The following is a 23,039-nucleotide window of genomic DNA, read 5'->3' on the forward strand; positions in this document are numbered from 1 at the left end:
GGGCCCTGTGCGCCGGCGATGGCGCCGGGCGGCGCCCGGAGCTGCGCGGGAGGTTCCGGGCGGAGCGGGAGCTTCCGGGAGCGGCCGGGCTGAGGAGGAGGAAGAGGAGGATGAAGAAGGAGCAGGTGGCGCACTGCCAGTTCTCCGTGTGGTACCCGCTCTTCAAGGCCGTCACTATCCGCAGGTGTGGGCGGTGAGGGGCGGCAGGGGCTGGGAGAGGCGGTGCGGGGTGAGGAGGAATGTGCGGTCGGCTGGGAGCGGGCGGGAGGAGTGTGGGGAGAGAGAGAGTATCCTGCCGCTCCCCTCAGCCCTGGTCAGGCTCACCTGGAGTGCTGTGTCCGGTTGTGGACTCCTCAGAGCAGGAGGGACATGGAGCTCCTGAAACGGATCTAGTGCAGGGCTATGAGCATGATTAAGGGACTGGAAAAGCTGAGGGAGCTGGGCCTGTCCAGCCTCGAGAATTACAGAATGGTTTGGGTTAGGAGCTACCTTAAAGATCATCTGGTTCCAATCCCTTGCCACGGGTAACACACACCTTCCTCTAGACCAGGTTGCTCCAAGATCCTTCCAAACGGCCTTGGGGGCCTCCAAGGATGGGGCAGCCACAGCTTCTCTGGGCAACCTGTGTTAGGGCCTCACCATCTTCACAAGAAAGAATTTCTTCCTAATATCTATCTAAGCAGACTTTCTCAGTTTGAACTCATTACCCCATGTGCTGTCACTACAAGCTCTTGTAAATAGTCTTGCTCCATTTTCCTGCAAGTTCCCTTCAGGTACTGGAAGGAAAAAAAGATGACTGAGAAGGGACTTCATTAATGCATGAAAATACCTAAGAGGAGGTGCCAAAGGATGGGCCAGGCTCTGCTTGGTGGTGCCCAGCTATAGAAGGCAGCGGGCAGAAACTGATGCCCAAGATCTTCCACCTGAACATGAGGAAGATCTTCAGTCCTGTGCAGTGACTGAGTACTGGAACAGATTGTCCAGGGAGGCTGTGGAGTCTCCCTCACTGGAGATATTCCAGAACTGTCTGGACACAGCCCTGTGCCATGTGCTGTGGGATGGCCCTGCTTGAGCAGGGAGGTCGGAGCAGATGAGCCACTGTGGACCCTTCCAACCAGACCAGTGCTGGGATTCTGTGGGGCTGGGGTGAAAATGAACTTATGTTTGGGCAGGGTTGGGTAAGATAGAGGGGACCTTTGTGGGACAAAACTGGGGTGGAGGTGGTGGAGGATTGATTGGGCCATTAGCTGCAGTCCCAGGAGCTGGGACTACATGCCAGGGGAGTGTTTTGGGAAGCCCTGGGACAGGCCAAGTACCTCTGTGTTCCCTGCTCTCCTGGTGGGACTTCATGCTGAGCATCAGAAGATAACTATGCTGTTCCTATTATCCACATCCTGCTATCCATACTGCTGTTCCTACTTGCCTGCTTTAACTGTGGCTGAATAGATCCAACCTGAGTGGCCAACTTGGTGTTTCTTTGTATTTCTGGAAGTTGTATGAAATTCTGCAGTTTGTAACGAGCTGCTGCAGGTCATGATGTAGTTACAAGAACTACCAGTAGTTCAGGAAAGTTGAGATAGCTGCCCTGCTGGATCAAAAAATGCTGACATCATGCTTTTAGTAATCAAAGCATTTGATCATTTATCTTTCTTAGTGTTTAACACAGGCTTATTTTTGGTAAGTTTAGTGATTGCCCTGCATTTTTGGAACATGAGGATGGCATAGGCAAATTTTGATTTGGATTTCATAAGGCAAATCTTTAGTCTGAGCAACATGTCTCCTCACAAGCTGCACACAATTTTACTTGGAATTTCTTAGAGCTTTGAAGGAGTGGGGCATTTTTGTGTATTTAATCTAAAATTTTGTCCTATGCTTCCTTGGAGGGAAAACGGTCATTGCTTTTGTGGGTGAGGGATAAGGTGGGCGAAAGAGAATTTTATTCCATAATGTTAGAGGATAAAACAGTATTGTTGAGGTATGTGCTATGAAAAAAACAAATTCTTTTATTCCACTAGGATTTTATTATAACAAATAATAATAAGGTATTAAAGGGATTTTCACATTTCTTCCAGTGTTATACTTCCCCTGCCAGAGAATGTGAAAGAATATTTGCTGGATGATGGAACACTGGTGGTTTCTGGAAGGTAAAGTGTGTTTTCTCCCCAGCTTCCAAGTATTAATGCCATTTCATATTCACAGCACCATTTTATATATACATATTGTATTGAGCATCGTAAGTTTTTAAATTTGACTAGTGTGACTGCAGTAAACCTCACACTGTGTGAGCATGTGAATGGGCTGACTGCTGTTAATACAGCTGGATTTGCTGGTGCCTGAAACAGATCCTAAAATCCATGAGCTACAATTCATTCTAGACAAAGTGGACACAATCCTTTCACTTTTTTTTCCACCTTTCTTTGGGGAGTGCACCAATCTGGGATGCTCAGCTGCTGATTTGCAGTTGGTTCTTTGGATCAGTCTGGCTCCATTTCACAGGCTTGACCTGTCCCATGCCAATCCAAGGATGAAGTGACATTACTTGAGCTTAATTCTCAATAAAATAAGCTATATACAAACCAAATAAGCGGTAACATTTTATATAATCATTTGCATATGGATAATCCATACGTGTGACAAAGCTCAATGTCCTGTATATACACCCATGCCAGGATTTTGGATGGAGAAGAATGAAGTGGATAGATAGCAGGAACAGCTGGTAAGAACAAAGGCCTTGCTCTTTGTTTCTGCATAGGATCTCACTGTGTGGTTTCCTTGTGGAATGGTTGCTGCATGCATCTTGTTAATGATCAAACTCAGAAATCAGTCCTCACTCCATGATTCTTTAACTGGTAGTTTGCCCCTTGCAGAGCAACCAGTGAGGCTGTGAGTGAAAGGGAGTTTGGTCTGATTTATCAGGTATCAATTTATATAAAAATTGAAGATCTTTAAATGCCTTGTAAAGATAAAATGGTTTAATTTTTAGTTTCTAAATTATTTTTCTTATTAAAGGGTATCCAGAAAATTAAAATTGTTTATTAAATAATTTTGGATCAGAAGTAGTATTGTCACCTCCTTCTGCAGAATTGTGCAATTTATTGAGCAGCAGCTGTTTATTTTAATAAGCCTTCAGAAAAGCTGAGATTGAGGGTTTGCCTTAACACCTGTGTTCTACAATTTTACGGTATTCAATGGTGTAATGGACAGCTGTATGATTGACTTAAATTACATTTTTAAGATGTTTGCAGTTAAAATTCCTTTTAGAAACTATATTTTCTCTGAGTTGAATTTTCTTAGCTATAAGTGAATGCTGTCTTGCAGGCAAGGCCAAGATTACTTCTAACCTTCAGTGAACCCCTACCTGGCCTGTAGATCTCAAAAACTGGATTGATGATTTAATCCCTATGAAAGTGCATTGAGGGACTGCAGAGTCTCAGGTTGTCTAAGAATTTACTTTTGGCAGGGATGTACATTTGACCTTGCCCTGTTTACTACACTCTGCACTCTCAATGGAATCTTCTTTTGTCTGTACGCTGAGTGCGAGGACATTTTCTTTTCAGAGCCAGAAATTCACAGATCAGCATTTGAAACTCAAGGCTTATGAATTTTTGCTTGGAAAGGGAGTATGGAGGCAAACCATAATTTAAATTTAACTTACTTTAAAAAAAAAAAAAAGAAAGTTCAATTTGTGTTTGCATCAGAGTACAGTAAGTTGGAAAAGAAACATTAACAGGGTATTGAAAAGCTTCAGTTATGGTGTTTTAGAGCAAGAACTGATCTGCTAATTTGAAAGAAGTAAAGTGTTCAGGGTAGGACCTAGGCCTAATGCCAGCTATCTAGTCTTCAATTTTCAGCACTGGCTTCTCTGATTTTTCTCTGTTAGGGTTTTAAGGTTTAATCTTCTTATGAAAACATGTTGACATCAAGAGCTGAAAATGCTGTGTAGATGTAATGGCCATGCTCAAGTCAAACTCCAGTGCTTAATTTTTTTTCCTGTTAATTTTTTGTTTCAGGGAAGATCCGCCAAGTCATGCTCAGGAGGGGAGTGATGATGCAGAGGAGATACAGGTCAGTGTAAAATACAAATTAATGTCAAGTCTCTTGAGAAAAACATTAATGTAGAACTTTTCCTGCATGATTTATAGGTGCAGAGAGTCCTTCACAGAAATAATTATCATGAGGTAGTTGTCATGAAGTCAGGGAAAGTTTAAAATATATCTATGCTCTCTCACAGAAGACTTTTTTTATTTTAATTTCTTGATAACTGCATTTGTAATAACGAATGTTGCAATTGAACTTAATGCTGTTTCATGCCCTGAAAAATTAGGAGTACATTTGGAATGGTTACTTCAAGAAGCAATAAAAGTTTCTGAGGCTGTAATAACTCAGAAGGTCATTCTAGAAGGGAAACACTGAAAAATGTTGAAAGTACTAGGTGACAGAAGATGGAAGACAAGGAGATGGAAAAGAAATAAAAGTGAAACCAATGGATCATGGGTCTAAGGATGGAAGTGCTAGAGTTGGAGACAAGCTGTCAATAGGGAAGACTGAGTTCTGTAATGTCCATCTTTCTGATATAAATCACATTTGAAATATATACAGGTATCTTTTTATCAATACTTTAGAGCAATACTTCTGCTGAATATACAGTGTTTTTCCTGTCTTACTTTACAGCCAAAATAATTGCAGGATGGTGGTGTTATGCTATCTAGGGCAATGATTTGATCTACATGTTGTAAGAGGCTGCATGAATTCTGAAGTTCTCACAGATTATAAAGGATGGCTCAGGAAAGTGGTAACCTTTGGTTTGTTCTTATTTTGAACAGTGGTCGGATGATGAGAACACTACAACACTTAAGGTAAGGTCCAGTAAAAGCCCAATGTGGGTTTGTCAGCAGTCTCCTTTCTGCAGCCTTGTGATACAAACTTGTTGCTGGTTAGAAATCTCTTGCTGTATTTAATGTTTTTCAGACCATTTTAGATGGATGGCAGTGTAGGTGTCTGTAACTTCAAAAAAGTTTTGCTGGCTTTATTTTATTTAATAAAGTAAAACGCTTTTCTTCAGCCCCAACAATCATACACTTGTCAGACTCTAGGAAATGAACTGCAGTACAGCTCTAAATATAGCTGTCTTTAATTTTCACCACTTTGAGTATCTCCAAACTATTTAATCAGACTGGATGCAGAAGAAAGCCCCTGCAGCTCAATCTTCACAGCTCTTCTCTTGGTGTGCCATTATTTCTTCTAAGTACATCTCTCTCTGTCATTTCTTTTTTCTTTTCCTGTCTTTATGGTCTCCTTGCACATGGAATCAAGATCATAGTGGATGTAAACCAGGCTTTCTTGATCTTTTTCTTATATCTTTTTTTTTAAATTTGCTGTTGCCCTGTCACTGTCAGAGTTAAAATCCTTAAGGCTCTTGTCTGCCATCAATGCTGTGACTTCAGTCCTTTAGCTCCCTAATGTTCATCAGGGTGTGGAATTGCTCATGTTGGATTAGGTGCCATATAATCACAACCCTGTTTTGAGTGGTGCTTCTGCTAGCACTGAATTTATAGCCCAGAGTTTAAAGCTAATACATTTCAAATTTGTGCACACTGATTAATCTTCAAACATTCAATTTATTATGTTCAAATATTTAACCTTTGCAAACCTAGATTCTTTAAATTGTAAATTATTTAAAACAAGGATTTTAGGATCCATCATATGGTTTGCAAAGCTCATTGTAATGATGCTAAATAAGTAATACCAGAATTTTGAATTAGGTTCTGTTATAATGTAGGACACAATAAGGAAATACATAATTAAGAAATATTTACCTGTCAGAAGAGCACAGGGCAAATGACTCTGGTGTATCTAGGTAAGTGTACAGCTTCCTCATGAGGGAAGTGGAGGGGCAGAAAATTCTGCTTTTAGAATAACTTGCATTAATGGTTACAAAGCCGGGCATTCAAAATTTAGGAAATGATGGAATCCAGCTTGTTTGTGCAGTTGTAGAACTTTCCTCTTGTGTGTATATTTATTCCCTTGTGTTAATCAAATGGCATGTAGGTAACATTTTCCCAAGGAGGCTTAGTATGTGCTGGTATTACATATATAGTAGGACTCCTGATTCCTGTCAAAACAAGAGAAGTTTGGATCAGAATGCAGTGGATGAAGAGTTTTACTTCTTGCAGGAACAGTTTCTAGAATCAACTGAAAGTCTAAAAATAAAATTAGAGAAGTGGGGTTTTTTTCAGTTTTCCAAGTGTAGTTTCCCATGGAGACTAGGTAATGTATGAAGGAAAGGTTCAGAATGCTTGAAGTTCAGTCTAGGTGACTGCACTAAAATGTGAGAAGGTTTTTTTAAGTGTTTGCATTTGGGGAAGCTGCAGTGAGAAGATGCCAGAATGTATGAATTTTTTTATTCACTTGTATGGCTCTGAGGATTTTGTTGTTTAAGAGGCATCAGTTAGCTTTAGCCTAGAAGTTACTTTTGAATTGAGTTTAAAAATAGGCAGAAATAGTGTTCCTATATACTTCTTGATATAAATCCTGTTATATGAAAAATCTTTGACATATGCTTCAAACCCTTTATAATGTTTTAAAGGTCAGCAACCTGTTTTTTGTTTTTTTTTTTCTGTAGCACCACATTCAGGGTAAAGTTTGGAGCAACTTGAAGAGTTGGGTTTTTTTTTTACCTCGATCTTACATTTTCAGTGTTCTTTACAAGGCAAGGTTTTCTAGTCCAACCTTTGCAGTTTGTCCTCTATTTTGAGGCAATATATTTTTAAGCAGCTACTTTAAGACCTAATTTAAAAGGTGATTAGTTAAAGTATTACTAACATTTTATAAAACTAGAGCTTAAATGAGTAGATGTCACTCAAATTGCCTATGAATTGATAAAGATATGTTTAATTCTAAAATCACTCTTTAGAAGTTTAAATATTACTGGATCTTGCTTGTTTATAATAATCGACCATAGGATGTAAACCAACACATTTATTAGATTTAAGCATTTAAGGTTTGGTTATTTGACTTGTTTTTTTGCCAGCTGTTGCAGATTACATGGTGACTGTTACCATGATTTGGATTTTCTCCAGAAGTTCATGATACTTGGCAGTAATGAGAGTTAGAACTGGGAGCATTTTCAGTTTTCTGTGATAGAACGACTGACAGATTTGATAAAGTGATTTATTTAAGGGATTTTCTTGCATGCTATGTTTCTCGGGTTCATACTGATTTTGGACTTACTTCTAATAGTATTTAGAAGAGGTCTACACTTCACTATTATATGTATGGAAATTTGTGTTTTTGTTGTTCCTCCTACAGGCACCAGAATTTCCAGAGTTCACAGCTAAAGTTCAGGAAGCAATAAGTTCCTTGGGTGGAAGTGTTTTTCCTAAACTGAACTGGAGTGCTCCAAGGGTAAGAATGCTGACTTCCAAAACTTGTAACAGATGTTGTCATACAGAATGTTTTGTGTTTGTTTTCTCTCAATGCTTTGGAAAGTAGAAGAGATTAGTGGTTCTGATGAAGGAAGAAGTGATACACAAGTTATCAGTGAAGTGATGGATTTTTTAATCTAAGTGGGATCCACCACTTCACTGATATCTTGTCTGTCACTAGATGGTGATGGTGCACCTTTAGGGAGGCTGAGGCATGGCAGCACTGACTTTCCTATCTAAAACCTATATCCTGGTCACACATGGTTGTGTGATGGGCAGGCTCTTCGTGTTCAGGATACGAGCTGAAAACTTTACCTGGTATAAAGATAAGTGCTGGAGTTTAAAAAAAAGGCAATAAACCTTCTTCTACTTAATTTTAGGTGCTTTTAACTATACTGTAAGGATGAGTGCACACAAATATTGTTGTTTTGTATTCTCAAGTGACACTGTGTTCAATCAAGCATTCCAAGAAAATTCCTGGAAGCAGTAAGGCAAAAAGTTAATTTTGCAAATGAATTTGCACTGCTTTCATCAGAGTATTCATAAGAAAAACAATAACTATTTTTCCTCTTTTAAACACTAATGAAGTTTTCCTCAAAATAACAAAAAATACTTTTCTGCATGTATTTCAAACATTGCATATTATTTAGATAAACTTGAAGTTTTCAGTCCCTCCTGCTAGTAAAGGTGTATTTCTGGTAATCTCTGTTTCTTTAGGATGCCTACTGGATAGCAATGAACAGCTCTCTGAAATGTAAAGCTCTCAGTGACATCTTCCTCCTCTTCAAGAGTTCAGACTTCATAACTCGTGACCTCACTCAGCCGTAAGTCGATTTCCAGCAGTTATACACAGCCAGAAAAAAACAAAAACAAACCAGAAAGACATTTAAGTAGCACATGTAACCAGTGTGCTTGTAACCAGACACTATGGACTAAGACCATATTTTTTTGACTACCTTTCCAGGGCAAGTCATGTTGTATTCTTGAGATTTTTTGCTTTCCCACCGCTCTTGGTGTTGCTACCCTCCTTTTTGGTGCCACTTCTTATGGTAATACAGTGTGACTTGACCATGTCCTTTTCATATTTTAAAGCTGTTGAGGTTTGTGTGGCTGCCTGGGAGTTTCTTGAGACTTCTGCTAACATATTTCACATATTTCTAGAGCTTGTTCTGATCCCAGGTTCTTGTAGCTCTTGGAACAAATACATTCCAGGTGACTAAGGATAGCAATTATAGGTAAAATTAAAATGATGTGCTTGGGGTTGACTTTTATCTGCTTACATGAAGGGAGTACTTAATTGTATAGGAACAGTTTCCTCCTGTAGTACCTGCATCTCATTGATTTATGTCACTCATTTCTAAAATACAGCATTTTTCTGAAAGAAAATGAGATTACTGGAGTTGATATTTCTGTTACTATGGTTACTTTTTTTTCCCCCAGACAAGCAGAATTTCAAAGAAAAGGGGCAATCCACGGCTTGCTATCTGAGAGATTATTTTCCAGTAATTATTCACTGCTTATTTATATTTATATTACAGGATTTTTTGGAAAACTCAGTCAAATGCAGAGCCATTGTTCTAGATGCATTATAGGGGGTTAGAAGGTATGAACTTCATGCCAAGTGGCTTATGTCTTGATGAAAATTTTCTTTTTAAAGTGTGAAACCACTTACAGTAATGCTGTGCAACTGCCTTTTTTACTCCTGCAACTCTAATGAGATTCTCTTCCCCCGGTTTTTGGTACATGACAAAAAAAGGGGCTGTTGACAGCAAGGCTGGGAGTCCAATTCTGATGTTGGGTTTTACATCATGCCTAACCTGCAGGAGGTGCTGGGGAAGAGACTGCTGAGGAGGAAGGGAGAAGATATTGGAGTGATAATATAGTTTGAAAAGTATGTTGGGCTTGGGAAACAGTTGTGAGGAATGAGAATTCATGATTCTGGAGTCACAGAGAATGAAAGGAATGGGGGAGATGAGAAATCTATAGTTCACATGTCTGTGGTGAGTGAATTCTCAGAAGCCTTTGGTGCCTAACCAAAGAGCTGCTTTTCATGGTTTCCCCTAATGAGAGCTGGGATGTCTGGAGCCATCTCTGGATGACTTGCTCACACTGTTGAGCAGTAAAATTTTTGTCACAATTGCTTTCGGGACTGATTCTTGTGGGTCTGAAAAAAACTACACACTTTGCATCATCCCTTTGTGAATGTAAAATAATATGGAGTTTGTATTTACTGTTCTCATGTATAAAGAGCAAAAAGTACCCAGAGCTCCTTGCAGAATTCCTGTTTGGTTAATTGTTTTCTAGTGAGTCTCGGAGACAAGCAAGTGTTCAGCAAATGCCACTTGATTTAGATGTGGCAACTGTGTATGGTAGAATGAATTGGTTCAACCACCTTCACTGATACTGAAATCAGTGCATTTTCTGTCTGGTTTAATCTTGTATCAGTTCCAGCTCTTCACCTCCTGCAGTCAGCACAGGCTTGGTGGGACAGGCAGTGAAAGCATTTGTGGTGTGAGGTTTCACAGCAGGGCTGTTGACTTGAGCCAGCAGTGATTTCACCTTAAGTTCACACAAGTACAGTAGTGGCTCAGCATCTCATAGCAGGCACATTCTCTTCTCCTGATCCTGCTGTGGGAGAATAATCTCTTGTAGAAAGGCAACACCTCAAACTCCACTGCTTCAGTCCATTTAGGCTCTTTCCATTATGGTAAGATGACCAGGTAAATAAGTAAAGCTTATGACATGATTGTAGGAAATCACCTTGGTCTCTGTATATATTTTGTAATTTATGAATATGTCATACTTGATTAAAGCATATATTATTGTCCAGTCTGTGCTTGGTATTTCTAAATTACAAAGTTATTTGTACAGAATGTCCCCAAACAGTGCAATGATTATTGCTAAATCAGAACAGTGGTCGTCCTTAATTATACTATTGATTAGCTGCCAGTTCACTAGTCCTTAGCAAGCAGAAATTAAATATGTAGCTGGCATAAGAACCTGAAGTGCTGAACAAATGAAAATTACATACATAATGCATCCAAATCCCTTGGAAGGACTACTTGGAGGGAGGAGAAATGCACTCTATTTCTACTTGGTCAATAATACTCAGTATGGTCTAAAGGTTTCTTGCCCTGCATAAGTAACAGCCAAAATGCTGAATACTGTCTTTTTGTTGTTCTTGTTTTGTTTCCTGTTCAGTTGTGTAAGCTTCAATATCCACTTCATGGGCCATAATATCATAAACATGCTGCAATGGCAATTTGTAGATCTGGGTTTTAACCTAGAAATTTAAGCCAGTGATGTGGAACTTAAGGCAAACCACTTTCTTTGCCTTTCTTTTCCTCTTCCATTTCCTGTATGCCTCTAAACATTGTTCAGGTCAGGGAATGCCCTTGTTGTAATTCTCAACTGTCTCAAATTCCTTGTAATGGAACCATGTAATGCTTCAATACAAACTATTAAAAAAATATGAACTCAATGCAAATATACTGAGCATGATTAAATTGCTTTGACTGTTTTAAAAGTTTGGATTCTCTCATGATGCTGACACCTTGGTTGAAAAATTCAGACTAATGAATTATCTTTCCAGCATGTTAATTTTAAGTAAATTAACAAAGACTTTAGAGAAATGTACTCATTAATGCAGTTGATATTTCTTCTTCAAAGTCAGCATTGTATTATACTTAGCTGAGTTCACAAAAAATCTTGTGGGTGGTGTGATTTTTCAGGCATTAATGTAGGTTTTCAGAAATTTAGTGTTGAGTATATATGACAAAAAAATATCCCTTTCTAACTAGGATTTCTCTTAAGTGATTAAAACTCCTTTTCTGAATCAGAAGCTCCGCATAGCCCTGTTAGATATATTGGTATAAAATACAGTTTTTTTCTTTATTGTTAGACTGGGTGGACCGTGTTTATGTTTTATTAAAACATGATTTATTGCTCACTGGTAGATATATTAGCACTGCTTCTAATGATGTGTTAATGCCCCTGCATTCTGGCAACGTTTCTGAGGCCAGATTTAATACTTTTAATCTTGAATTCCAAATTGTAGGGAAATTTCAAAGTTTTTTGAGATGTGGAGGGATCTTCCTGTGTTCTTCTTACAGAACATAGGAGGCAGTGTTGGATCATGAAGAGTATGCCTTACCACTTCAGTATCTTTTTGCAGGAGATGTTAGTGTAGGCTTTAATAATATAAACTGTTTCAAAATAGACAGTTCCACACAAGAGGATGTGGAAAATGAGGCCTTTGATGATGACTTTTTTTCCCTTGAGGTTTTACTCTTGCCCATTTTCCCTAGCAATTTACAGTGTAGTACAAGATTCTCTTTTGAGAGGTCCGATTTCTTTTAGCCCTCAAAGTTCTGGCAAGGTTTAATATTTGAGGAATAAAAATACAGTTCAAAGGCTTTTAAAAGTTTCTCCTTATTTTTTTTAATAAGATTTTAAAAGAAACTATGAAATAATAGCAGAGAAGTATCAGGTACAGAATAAATTTTACAATTCTCATAGTATTCATAATTGGTCCTAATTATCTCAGTGATTTGGAGATGAGTTCATGGCTTTCTTAGCAGGGTAGATGCTGGAGAAACTTGCCAACATTTTTAAATTGCTTTTCTCAGTGTTGAAAACTGACCTGCATAATGGTTTTGTGTAGCATGTCCTGTGGTCCAGTATTAGCATTTGGAGTTTGCCATTGAACTGCCACATACAAAGAGATCTTGATCCTTCTGGTCTTGACTCTAAAAGTATAACTCTAAAAAAACTGTTGACCACAGCACAGAAGAGTTTGATCCCGTCACCCACAGTATTCAAAATTACAGTTTTCAGAGGCTTCAGAAAATACAGCCCAAGCATGTCTCAGTTTGGGGTTCCTGACATCTTTCTGACTGTTCTTTCAAGTACGTCCAAACCTGAATAGGATGTGGGTTGAAAACACTCCACTTAGCATTGTGCCTCTAGAGATCAAAAGCTCATCTGTAATACAGGAATTCAGATGGGTCTCGGCAGCAAATGCTACAATGAGCTGGTGAGAAATATTAAATTTTCACCTCAAGTCACCCAAAATTTACTCCCTGAACAGAAGTGGCCTTTCATCAATGAAAGCTCATGAAAATATGAAGAAGGAAAATTAGATTACAAAAATATGAGTTTATTTTGTCTTGTACTGTGTTCACCCATTTTTTCCTCATTTGTACTTAGTCCTGTGTCATTAAGGCTCTAAAAATACCTTTACTGTGTCTTGCAGTATTTTTGCCTGTTTGCTTGATTCAGCAGTGATACCTACACAGTCTGTGGGGCTTGGGATGGCACCCAAGAATTTAATTTTCTGACCTACAAGGAAAGAGGATCTTTCCCCACGTAGCTCTTGCTCAAAATATTTGAGGGTTGAGTTAAGGAATAATTTGACTGTAAGGCTGGGTGTTTTTTGACTGCTGGAAAAGACTGTTACTGGAATGAAGCAGCTTGCCGGTACCCCACTCTCAGATGTGGAGTCTGTGAGAGGTAGTACAGGTCCTCGTGTGCAGACACTGTAAAACTCCATGTGCTGGACTTCAGCTGCCTTTGTAGAGTTTATTATTGGCTTTGTGTGTGTGGGGGATATTTTCTTCAACATGATAGGCATATACTCTACTAAGGGAGGAATTCTGAGTCTAGCAAAACTGTGAGCTCTCATGGGTTTGTTTCTGTTGCCTTGACAGATCTTAAATTGCGGGGAATCTAAACTGTAGTTGAAGGATGTTATCTATTTACACAGGCTTACAGATATATATATGATGTGTTTGATCACTGTGCTTTTGGAAAGCCTGCCTGTATTGCCCTACTTTTATGTGTGTTGTGGATATTAAAGTCTAAGCTAAAATGTGTGAAATTTATTTCTGCTGGCAGCATACAGAATGAACTCTTACAATAGCTCTTCAAACCAAAGGCTGGGCAGCCATGTCTTACAAATGCAATGTTTATGTGAGACTTTTGGGTTGCTGAATGAAGTTCACTGCCAAAAGGAGATCCTATAAATATTGCATTTAGGACTATTGCTCAGCAGTGACCCTTAACACAGTTCTGTGTTTCCAAGTAGTTTGTTGCCAATAAGGTCAGGGAGTAGAATTGGAAGAAAAATACATGTTCTTCTGTGAATACCTTTTGAAAGTTACGGAATCTATTGCGAGGTTTACTGTAAAATCACAAAAAGGTACAAGGAAGTTGACTTGGCTTATAACTGCCTCCATTCTTGCTAGCTCCTGAAAGGAGACCGACAGAGTCTGCTCCTCTCAAGGGATAAAACCTTGACATCTGCTTACAGTTGTGGAAATAGTTTTGTTTATTCCCACTCTCAAGAGATTTGTAAGAGTATTTCTTAAGGCTCTTAATTTAGAAAGATACCATTCTATGGAATCAGGAGTGCCGAGCAGCAGCGTTATTTTGCATCCTTTATTCATGGAAATGAACTGCTGTAAGGCACGATGATGTGTCTCTGTTGTGTGGTTTGGGAAGTTAAACATTAAAAGTACTTGGGAAAACATGCTGCAGTGAAACTGGATTAGATTGCTCAAGTTTATTGGGTTTTTTGAGAATTCAGTTATGCCAACATAACAATACAAAGGGAAAGGAGCAGCACTGTTAATTCAAACAGAAATAAATCAACAGTGAATAAACATGTTTTGGACACATCCCTGTCCAGATTTAAGTGCTTCCAAATTGCACTAGAATAAAAGAGGTGATGATTCTGGCTTTTTTTCCCCATGATAATTGTCAGAAGGAGAGTTGTTCTTATGTATTGCATTTACTTTCTTTGTATATATTGGAAATAATTTAACAGTAGTTCTTACGTTTCACAGTTTGGGGTTATTTTTCTCACTACAGCTAAAATGTTACATGTAAAGCAGATTTTGAAGCCTGTGCCTTAATTTTGCAGATTTATTCACTGTACTGATGATTCCCCTGATCCTTCCTTGAACTATGAGGTAGGACTTTTTGCATGATTTCTAAGTAATTTAAAGAACACTCACAGGCCAGGTGACATTTGTGGTTGGGTTTCTGTCCATTGAATGTGTTGTTTTGTTCGTGTTGCTTTGAAGGGAAGTCTGGTTCAGCACTGCAGGTCATAAGTTCATTTAATTGAAGATCAGGTGGGCTGAAGTGCAGACTTGAGAAGCTTCCTGGCAATGTCCTCTCATGTCTGTCACGTTGGGACAGGAAGGACAAGTTCTGTAGCTCGAAGTCATAAATTCTTGATGGTGAGCTGCTTGTGAACATCACACTGAGGTTACCAGGGTGAGCCTTGCTACAGTGGCTGGGGACATCCTGAACTGGTCTGTCACATCTTGTTTCCTATGTTTGTTACCAGATCAAAATGTTCAGCTAGAGATGTTTTAACTGTTAATATGGAGCTACTGCTCTTATGGTAACATCTTGTCATCTCTCTAATAATAGTTTTTATGTAAATACAACATTTGTCATCATGCTGTGGGCTTAAAGGGCGTTTTGAAAGTGAATGAACTTTGTTTTATTTTAAAGCACTATCAAGTGTGCTTTAAAGATACAGGACATCTAAAAGTTGGAACAAACAGTTTAATGTTAGCATTGTAGTTAGGAATGCCATCTCTGGTTAGTGGCACTTACTGCTGCAGTTTAAAGGGTTTGGGAGTTTCTAGCATCCAGTAGCAGTAACTGGGGCCTTCAAAAACATAAACCCTTCTGACTGTTTCAGCTTAGGAAATACAGAAACTTGAGAAAGTGCTAGAGAGATGCTTTAATTCCCAGGCAGTCTGTCCTATTGACTATAATAGTTTGGTTTCTATTTCTGTCCTGTGTCCTTATTTTAACTGGTTTGCGCCTTCAAAGGCGTCACAGAATTCTGCTTGGGTGTGTACCAGAATAGAGGTTGATTTGGATAAATTTAATTCTGCTCATCAGCTCCTTTGACTAGGGAGCAACTTTCTGCCAATTCCATGACAGATTTGTTGTGCTGTACAGCAGGGTTTTTATTTTCCATGCTTTATCATTAATGTAACTTGGGAGTTGTTTCATAAATTATTTCACAGTAATAAATACTGTAGAAAGTGGAAGAGCATAAGATAATTAAGGTGGGAAGGGACCTCAGGAGGTGTCTAGTCCATCTTCATAGCTCAAAGCTGGGTAAGGAATGAGATCATATTGTCTTGCTTGGCATTTTATATAAAATCTGGTCTGAAAACCTCAGTGGATGGTGGCTGCACAACCTCTGTGAGGGAGCTCTTCCAATGCTTGATGGTCCTCACAGTTTCTTATGTCCAATCTGAATCTTTCTGCTTTAAGCTAGTTTAGACTAGATGGTCTTTAGAGATGCCATCCAACTGAAAGTATTCTGTGATTCTCTGAAATGAATACTAAATCTAATTGTTTTGAAATATTTGTAAAGATGATTTTGTTAACTGCAGATTTAAGATTGTTTTGTTTTCTTGTAGCAGTGGCCATCATTGCAGCAAAACTATAGCTCTAAAAGGCAGACCTGTTGACAAAAGGATGCTGTTACTTTTCTGAAACAATGCTTTGTCATTTGTTTTTCCTCCACAGCTTGTTCTTCGTAAATGGTGTGAACTAATCCCTGGTGCAGAATTCAGATGCTTTGTCAAGGAAAACAAGCTTTTAGGTAAAGAATTTCTTAAAAATGAAATTATTGGATGAAGTTTTGAGGAGTTTTTCTGATTCCTTGAATGAGAGCTAAGTCTGAAGAGGGTTCTCTATTTTCACACCTCATTTCTGAAATTAATGCTTTATTCTTTCTGGAATTTAAAATGTGGTTTACCACATCTCACTTTCTACTGTATTTGAAAGCCTGACAGCACAGCATGCTTGCCATTACAGTGGGAGTATTCTTAATTTAATTGTTAATTCAGGAACTTCATCCAAAGGCAGTTTTATGAGTGAGTCTTTTGTATTCGGGAGCAAATTGCATCATCTTCAACTTGCAGAATGAATACAGAGGCAGTTGTATGTTGTGCTGCCCCCATATCCACATGACCCCATGTGGATGTTATATACAGAAAGTTAGGGAGGTCAGAACATTTCCACAGGTGTAGGAAGTGTCCACACTTCATATTAAATTCAGTGTATTTTAGTTAGAACCTGTTGTTCTGTTACTCAGGTGCAGAATCCTAAATGTAAAACATTTCAAGTGGCACTGAAGAGCCAGGGTATCTGTCCACAGCGTGCATAGATGCTGGTGGGTACATTAGGAGACCTCTGGCAGCTGGAGAACAGGCAGATTGTGCTAGAGCATGTGTTGTAGGCAGCTGAGTAGGGTAAATTTAGCGTAATTTAGGGTAAATTTAGCTCAGTTTTACTCCTCTGGTTGTGTTGACTATTCTCTGCTGACTATAGCAGGAAATGAGATACCCAGTGCACATACACAGGTGCTTGAATTGAGAGGTTTAATTTCAGGCTAATTACTACTCTGAAGTTTGATTTTGGTGTGGTCTGCCATGAAATCTTTAGAGATGAACAGAAACTCAAATAGCACAGGATTAGTGCACATTTGTTCTGAACAAGGTTGAATCATTCTGCCTGAACTCTTCTAACAAGGAAGTGTTATAGCAGTGATGGAGCAAATCCAGACTCTACAGGAAGGAACGTGATTTTTTTTTGCGTTGAGATAAAACTAGGTTTGCTCACTTTGCCTCTTTCATGTCTACATATTCACAAGCACCAAGCTCCATATCCACAGGTGGTCTGTCCAGGGTTCCTTGTGATGATATACAAGACCATTAGCTATGTAGCTCTCACTGTTTCTCCTGTTTTAGCATGGTGAGTGTGGGCTTGTGTTGGCTGTGCCTTTTTGTACCTGTTGGGAGCTGTCGGCAATTTGTTGCTCCATCCACTCCCACCTCTGTGAACCTTTAGGAGCACACTCCCTGTTCTTCATTTCCTGATTTGGGTTTCCCATGGAGCTGCACACAGATATTTGAGCTGTGCTAATCCAGGTGCTGTCAACACACACCATTCTCCTAAGCCCTTTGGTTTGGCTGTTCCTTCTGGTGTTCCTATGCTCATCTTCCCATTTTCTCTCAATTTATGCCAGTTGCAAGTGTATTATAGCTCTCTGTAACAGAGTTTATCTTCCTAATAGCACAGATTTCCCATTAAGTCTGTATTGCTTAATGGCTCCTGACAGAGCCTTTTGAAGGGAGGAGACCTCAATCCTGTCCTGCTTTGTGGTGCTGGAACACCACAACTGCCAGAGATACACACTGCTGTAATAACCTCTAAAACATTTGAATGTAGATTTATTATAGAAAATATATATATATATGTATGTATGTATGTATGTATAGTAATATTTACTTTCAAGTACCTCAAAGCATTTGTACACTGGCTAATTAAGCACTCTGTACATTTCACAACCAGGTTTTGAAACCTACTAGATCTGGCAGTATGGGATTTTTTTTAGCTAGCACTCCAGCTGCATTTCTGAAGATAGTTCCAAGATTTTTCACAATATGTTCCCATACTCTTAAAATTAATAAGCCTGTCAGTCAAACTGGAATGATACTTGCAGTATAGTGAATGATTTTCCAGTTACACATCTGCATCCCCTTAGATTCCATCATCTTTTGGTTTTTGTTTTTTAGACTTAAGCTTTGCAGTGGTATTAAAAATTCAAAGCTCCACTGACATCATAAACTTTTTCTCTGCACTTCTTTAGAAAGAGCACATCCTTGGCGGTAGTCAGCATTGCCTTACGGCAAAACTCTATGTTTTGTATATGGTTAAAACAGCAAAGTGATGATGCATCTTCCTTGGGGAATTCTCTCTTTTTGTATGTAAATAGCTTGAATTACTCATTCTGCAGTGGTGGGGCAGGTCTTGGATTTGACATTTGTCAAGCAGGGTATTGCAGTGTTTTATGTTGACACATCCTGTATGAGAATTCTTGTCGCTCAAGATGCATGCAAGTGTATAATCCTGTTGATGTCATTTTAAACCAGTGTCTTGTAGACAAATGCATGAAATTAAGAACGTGTAGGAGGGATGGTTTGTCTACATAGCTAAGAAAGCCCTTGAGGGAAAAAATGGGAGCACTAAGGTACTGGCCTGCATGCCATGCCACTGATTTGGGGGTTTAGGATTTCACCTGTAGTACCTTATCAAACAGGCACATGGTTTTCCACATGTAAAAAAATCAGTTAAATGAGAAACTGTGGTATCCATGGATCATCTTTTCTAATGTACAAGCTTAGCCTCCACCCCTGGTATTTCATGATTCCAAATTGTAGTCTCTGCATGTGATGTGCAGAACAAGATTTTTGACCAGAGTAATAAAGGAGAATGAAACTGAAAGGAAGAGATGGGTGTTGCAAACTTAAACACAGGCAAAGTTTCCTCCTGAAATGCACTTTAAAATAGTCAAAGTGTGTATCTATAAAATGAAGTTCACAAAATTTAGGACAGAGCTGTTCAAGGAAGAGATTCCTAATGGAAGTACTTTTAACTATAGCAGAATAAAGCCAAGCAGTAAGTAACTAATAACGGTAGAAACTTGGGAAAACCCCATCTTCTGTGTCTGATAACTGCTTTTTTTCTGGTTGGGTTTTTTGCATGCCTAGAGCTCTTTATAATTATAATTACCTGAAATTTCTGACAGGTGTATCACAGAGGGACTACACCCAGTACTACGATCATATCTCTAAACAACACGAGGAGATCTGTAGATCCATATATGAGTTTTTCAAGAAACACATACAGTATAAATTCTTGGATGAAGACTGTAAGTAGCTTGAGGGTATCTGTGAGTATGCATCTCTCTATTGCTCTTGCTTTCACAGGGCTTGGTTCACTTGAGCTTGGGGGAGTCTGAGAACTCTAATGGCTACAGCACATTGAGCAACAAAGGGTTTGAAATTACATTGGCAACAAAGAAACCCCGAAGGAATGGGCTGGAGCTCTTCAAGAAAACACAAGAAATGAGTGAAAGGTCCTTTCAGCAGGCATAATAACTTTTTTTTTTTTTTTGAGGCTTTTCCCTGTTTTACTTGAAAATAATTTTTATACCAGAAAAGCGGGGTAGGAGATTCTTGGCAAAAGGCATTCAGTAGTGAGAAGAATACTTGTTTATAAAGATGTTGTCAGATGTTTGCTGCTAAATTATTGATGGATTCCTTGAATAAAGGATTTTTAAGTTTCTTTTCATGAAGATTTAATTATTTCTCCTAGAATGTCAATGCACACCAGGTTAGGGGCCAAAACCTTTGAATAAAGGCCACAGTATTTGGTACACCTAATCGGTCCAAGTAAATTGTCTTGTTCTTTAAATGTAAAGTCCTCTGCAAATTTGATTTGAAATAGTTTTCAAACATGGTTTAGTGAGAATTGAATGGTGTTGCATTATGATGGGTGATCAATAATGGTGAAAAACGTGATGAAGAGATTTAAATTTGGTCAGGTGTGGACCAAACCTCAGCTTAGTAAAACCCATAAACATAAGAATTTTATGGCAGTTTTATTGTCATCTCTAAAGCTTTGGAAATTCAACCTCTAGGTGAGTTTTTAACATTATTGTTTTACTGACACACCAGAGCAGTCAAATAGATCTGTTGTCTCTAACTGTCTGAAAATGGTACCTTCAAGTGCCAGTCTCTTTTATATTGAAGTTCTTAATAATTAGACTCTGCAAAGCTGCTCTGTTTCAGTCCAGAGACGTTCTCATGGACTGCTGCTTGGAGAAGACCAATAGATCAGTAAATTAGCTGTTCCATTACATTTTGAAGTAAAATCAGTCATATAGATCTGGCATTCTGATTACTGCCTTTTAATTTTCCTCTGTGTTCCAATGCAATTTTAGCTGGTATGTAATCAACTGATAGATAAGAATTCAGGGCACTATTTTTGGAAATTGATGCCTAGATTTAGGCTCTGAAATGGCTGCCTGGTGAACTTAAAGGTCTGAAATGTCATCTTATGTAAAGGATGCCATCTGAATTGCCTTGAAGGAAAAGGAGGTTTCAGGGAAACCTTCTGGGATGAAGGTTTGTTAACCTTTTTATTCTTAGACGCTAGATGCTGGTCCATCTGCAGAGAAATGCCATGCAGAAAATGTTTTCTGTGTTTTTGTGGGTGGTTTTTTTTTTTACCACATTGCATTTATCCCCTGTCCTCTCCCTTGATCCACTGCCTGGTAGCATATGTGTTGTTAACAATAAAAATCTGGGTTTGGTTGTTTGTTTGCTTTTAAAAGGAAAGGTATTACAGCTTTTTTCCTGACTTCTTGTTTCATTGGGGGTTTTGATGCTGTTTGCTCTGCTTTTTCCAGTTGGTCTGGTAGCATCTCCAGATGGAAGAGTTGAGTCAGAGCAGCTGAAGCATTGCAGAGTCAGAGCAGTAGGATAACAGATGGGTGAATGCTTTATAAATACTTCTAAATTATGTTAGAACCTTCTAAATACCTTTGGTAAAAGCCCAGTAAGAGCAGTGCTCTGGAGGTGTCAACAGTGCAGAGCTGGGCTTTGGCTTTCCCTCTGTTTAGAGCAGTTTCTGGTGAAGTTTCACTAGTCTCACTGGCACAGGACACTCCTGCTCTGAGGTGATCCCTAAGGAGAGGGAACAGTTCAGGTTTTCTTCTTGTTCAGTATTTGTGACTGTCCTGAACCAGTCATCAGGGTGCAATCACTCTGAATTCCAGCTGTGTGAATCCCAGTGAATCTCAATAAATACCATTAGCCTCAGTGGTTGCCATGGGCTTGCTTTAGGCAGACAGGCCTCACTATAGAAGCCCTCTGATGCAAGGGATTACCTTTAGGATATGACTAAGGAGAGGATGTGGTGCAGGCACTAAGTTCAGTTGAACAGCTGGAAAAGAAATCCTGGGGTTCCTGTACCCCCCTTTGCATTGATGACTGCCTTATCCACTGAGGGCTTGTCTTCCTGGGAGAACAGAGCACTTAATCCTGGAGTGACTTTGACATTGATGCAACCCAGCTTGTGCAAAAGCTGTGTGGATTTTTAGGCTGCATGGTAAAAACCAGTTACGTGACTGGCTTTGGCTTTGTGGAGTTGTGGTTTGCCCTTAGCCCAGCCAACTTCACATGAAATGTCAGATTAAGCTTTACATGCATGGATGTGATCAGTCAACATCCCTGTTCCTGACAGGCAGCTTCCTGAGACTCAAGTGTTCTGCAGTCATATCCTGAGTTTAGTTTATCCACATGTATTGAGAAATCTCTGAGCTGAAATATTCCCTTATTAGTGAAGGAAGTAACAATATAATGTTTGTCTGAGGCTTTTCTAATTTTTTTTTTCTTTTCCCTTTCTTCCTGCTAAACTGGTACAGTTTTTGCATGTAGCCATGCCCAAATGCTTCCCTGTTGATTTCCCTAGCTCAAGAGAAAGGCAACACAAAGGTTTGTTTAACCATACAGAACAGAAACTGATGGAAAGCTGCATATACAGGGTCATGTTTAATTAAGCCAAGGGAAGGAACAACAGTGGAGCCAGGCAAGGCAGCTTTGAGTCAGTCACTGAGTGGCAAGGGGGTTGTTTGAAGGAGTTGTTGATAATAATTAGGTGTGCTGTATCTGCTCTGGGTGACATCAAACATGGCCATTTCACTGCCACCGACGCCTTTGTTCCTACAACCTGTTTGTCTTGTTAGCTGCTGAAATCCTAATGTCTGTGGAGCAGGAACTTTATCTATTAACTGTTTTTTCATTGTCTTGATCCTTCCCTGAAATGTGTCTATTCTGCTATAAATGAAACAATAGTAATGTCAAAGATAAGCTCTCTGGGCTAAGAGTTTATCAAATATTCTTCATGGGAGAAAAATCATCAGAAGAAACCAGCATTAAATGAAAAAACCTAGCAGCTGGTTTCCCAGTGCATTAACAGTAGTTCTTGAAACATTTCAGCTCCCTCTTAGAAGTATATCCAATTCTGGCTTGCAGTTCTTTAGACATATTGACTTTGCAGATTGTGCTGTGTACACAAGTATCTATTCAGATTTAAAGTTCTGTGAAATTATATGTCTTCTACAATTAACATTTTTTTCTCCTTTTCAGTTGTTTTTGATGTGTACAGAGACAGCAGGGTAAGTCAGCAATAGATTTTATATAATTGTTTCTTTTGTGAAAACTTGAAATGCTACGAAGATGAAGCAAGTAATAGCTTTGTCTTCCTAGAAGTGGTCCTGGAAAAAAAACAAACCCAACCAAACGAAAGAATACCACTGAAGAAAAAAACCCAACCAAACAAAAAACCACCAATGATGGTGGTTTTTGATGTTATTCTGTTCCACAGGTGTTTTTTTCTGTTAAATGCTGTCTACAGTAGGAGAATAGTAGGATTAGGGGTGTAAATATGTCTGTGCCAGTGATGTAATTATTTAGTTAATATCTTCCAGAAAACTTTCAGTTCTAAAGCACAAGACTTAGGCTTTGACTGCAGTTTTCTGAGTTGTGTGAATCTACAAGAGGCAACTGAGTTTTTGTTATGACATGAGAGTCCTTGCTACAGTAATTTAGAGTAGAATAGTCTGTTTCAGTTGGGAGTGACCTACAGTGGTGATCAAGTCCTACTGCTTGACCAATTCAAGGCTGACCGAAAATTAAAGTATGTGGTTATGGGTGGTCTCAGGCATAT

At 39.0% G+C, this 23,039-nt stretch overlaps 1 protein-coding gene across 2 annotated transcripts in view; it reads left to right on the top strand.

Annotated features, from left to right (window-relative positions):
* CDC123 (cell division cycle 123) overlaps window positions 1-23,039 on the top strand; it is a 32,675-nt gene that overhangs the window by 914 nt on the left and 8,722 nt on the right. The window contains exons 1-10 of one of the 2 annotated variants that reach the window (XM_015627363.3): window positions 30-184; window positions 2,073-2,144; window positions 4,011-4,065; window positions 4,824-4,856; window positions 7,309-7,404; window positions 8,142-8,248; window positions 14,347-14,395; window positions 15,987-16,062; window positions 19,054-19,176; window positions 22,460-22,488. In XM_015627363.3, the coding sequence (XP_015482849.1) occupies window positions 111-184; window positions 2,073-2,144; window positions 4,011-4,065; window positions 4,824-4,856; window positions 7,309-7,404; window positions 8,142-8,248; window positions 14,347-14,395; window positions 15,987-16,062; window positions 19,054-19,176; window positions 22,460-22,488 (714 nt within the window). In that variant the 5' untranslated portion in view covers window positions 30-110. Of the gene's footprint in view, window positions 1-29; window positions 185-2,072; window positions 2,145-4,010; window positions 4,066-4,823; window positions 4,857-7,308; window positions 7,405-8,141; window positions 8,249-14,346; window positions 14,396-15,986; window positions 16,063-19,053; window positions 19,177-22,459; window positions 22,489-23,039 lie in introns of those variants that run through there. The other variant, XM_033514345.1, reaches the window with a different exon arrangement.

This window comes from Parus major, chromosome 1A, assembly GCF_001522545.3.
Source record: "Parus major isolate Abel chromosome 1A, Parus_major1.1, whole genome shotgun sequence".
Lineage (NCBI taxonomy): Eukaryota > Metazoa > Chordata > Aves > Passeriformes > Paridae > Parus > Parus major.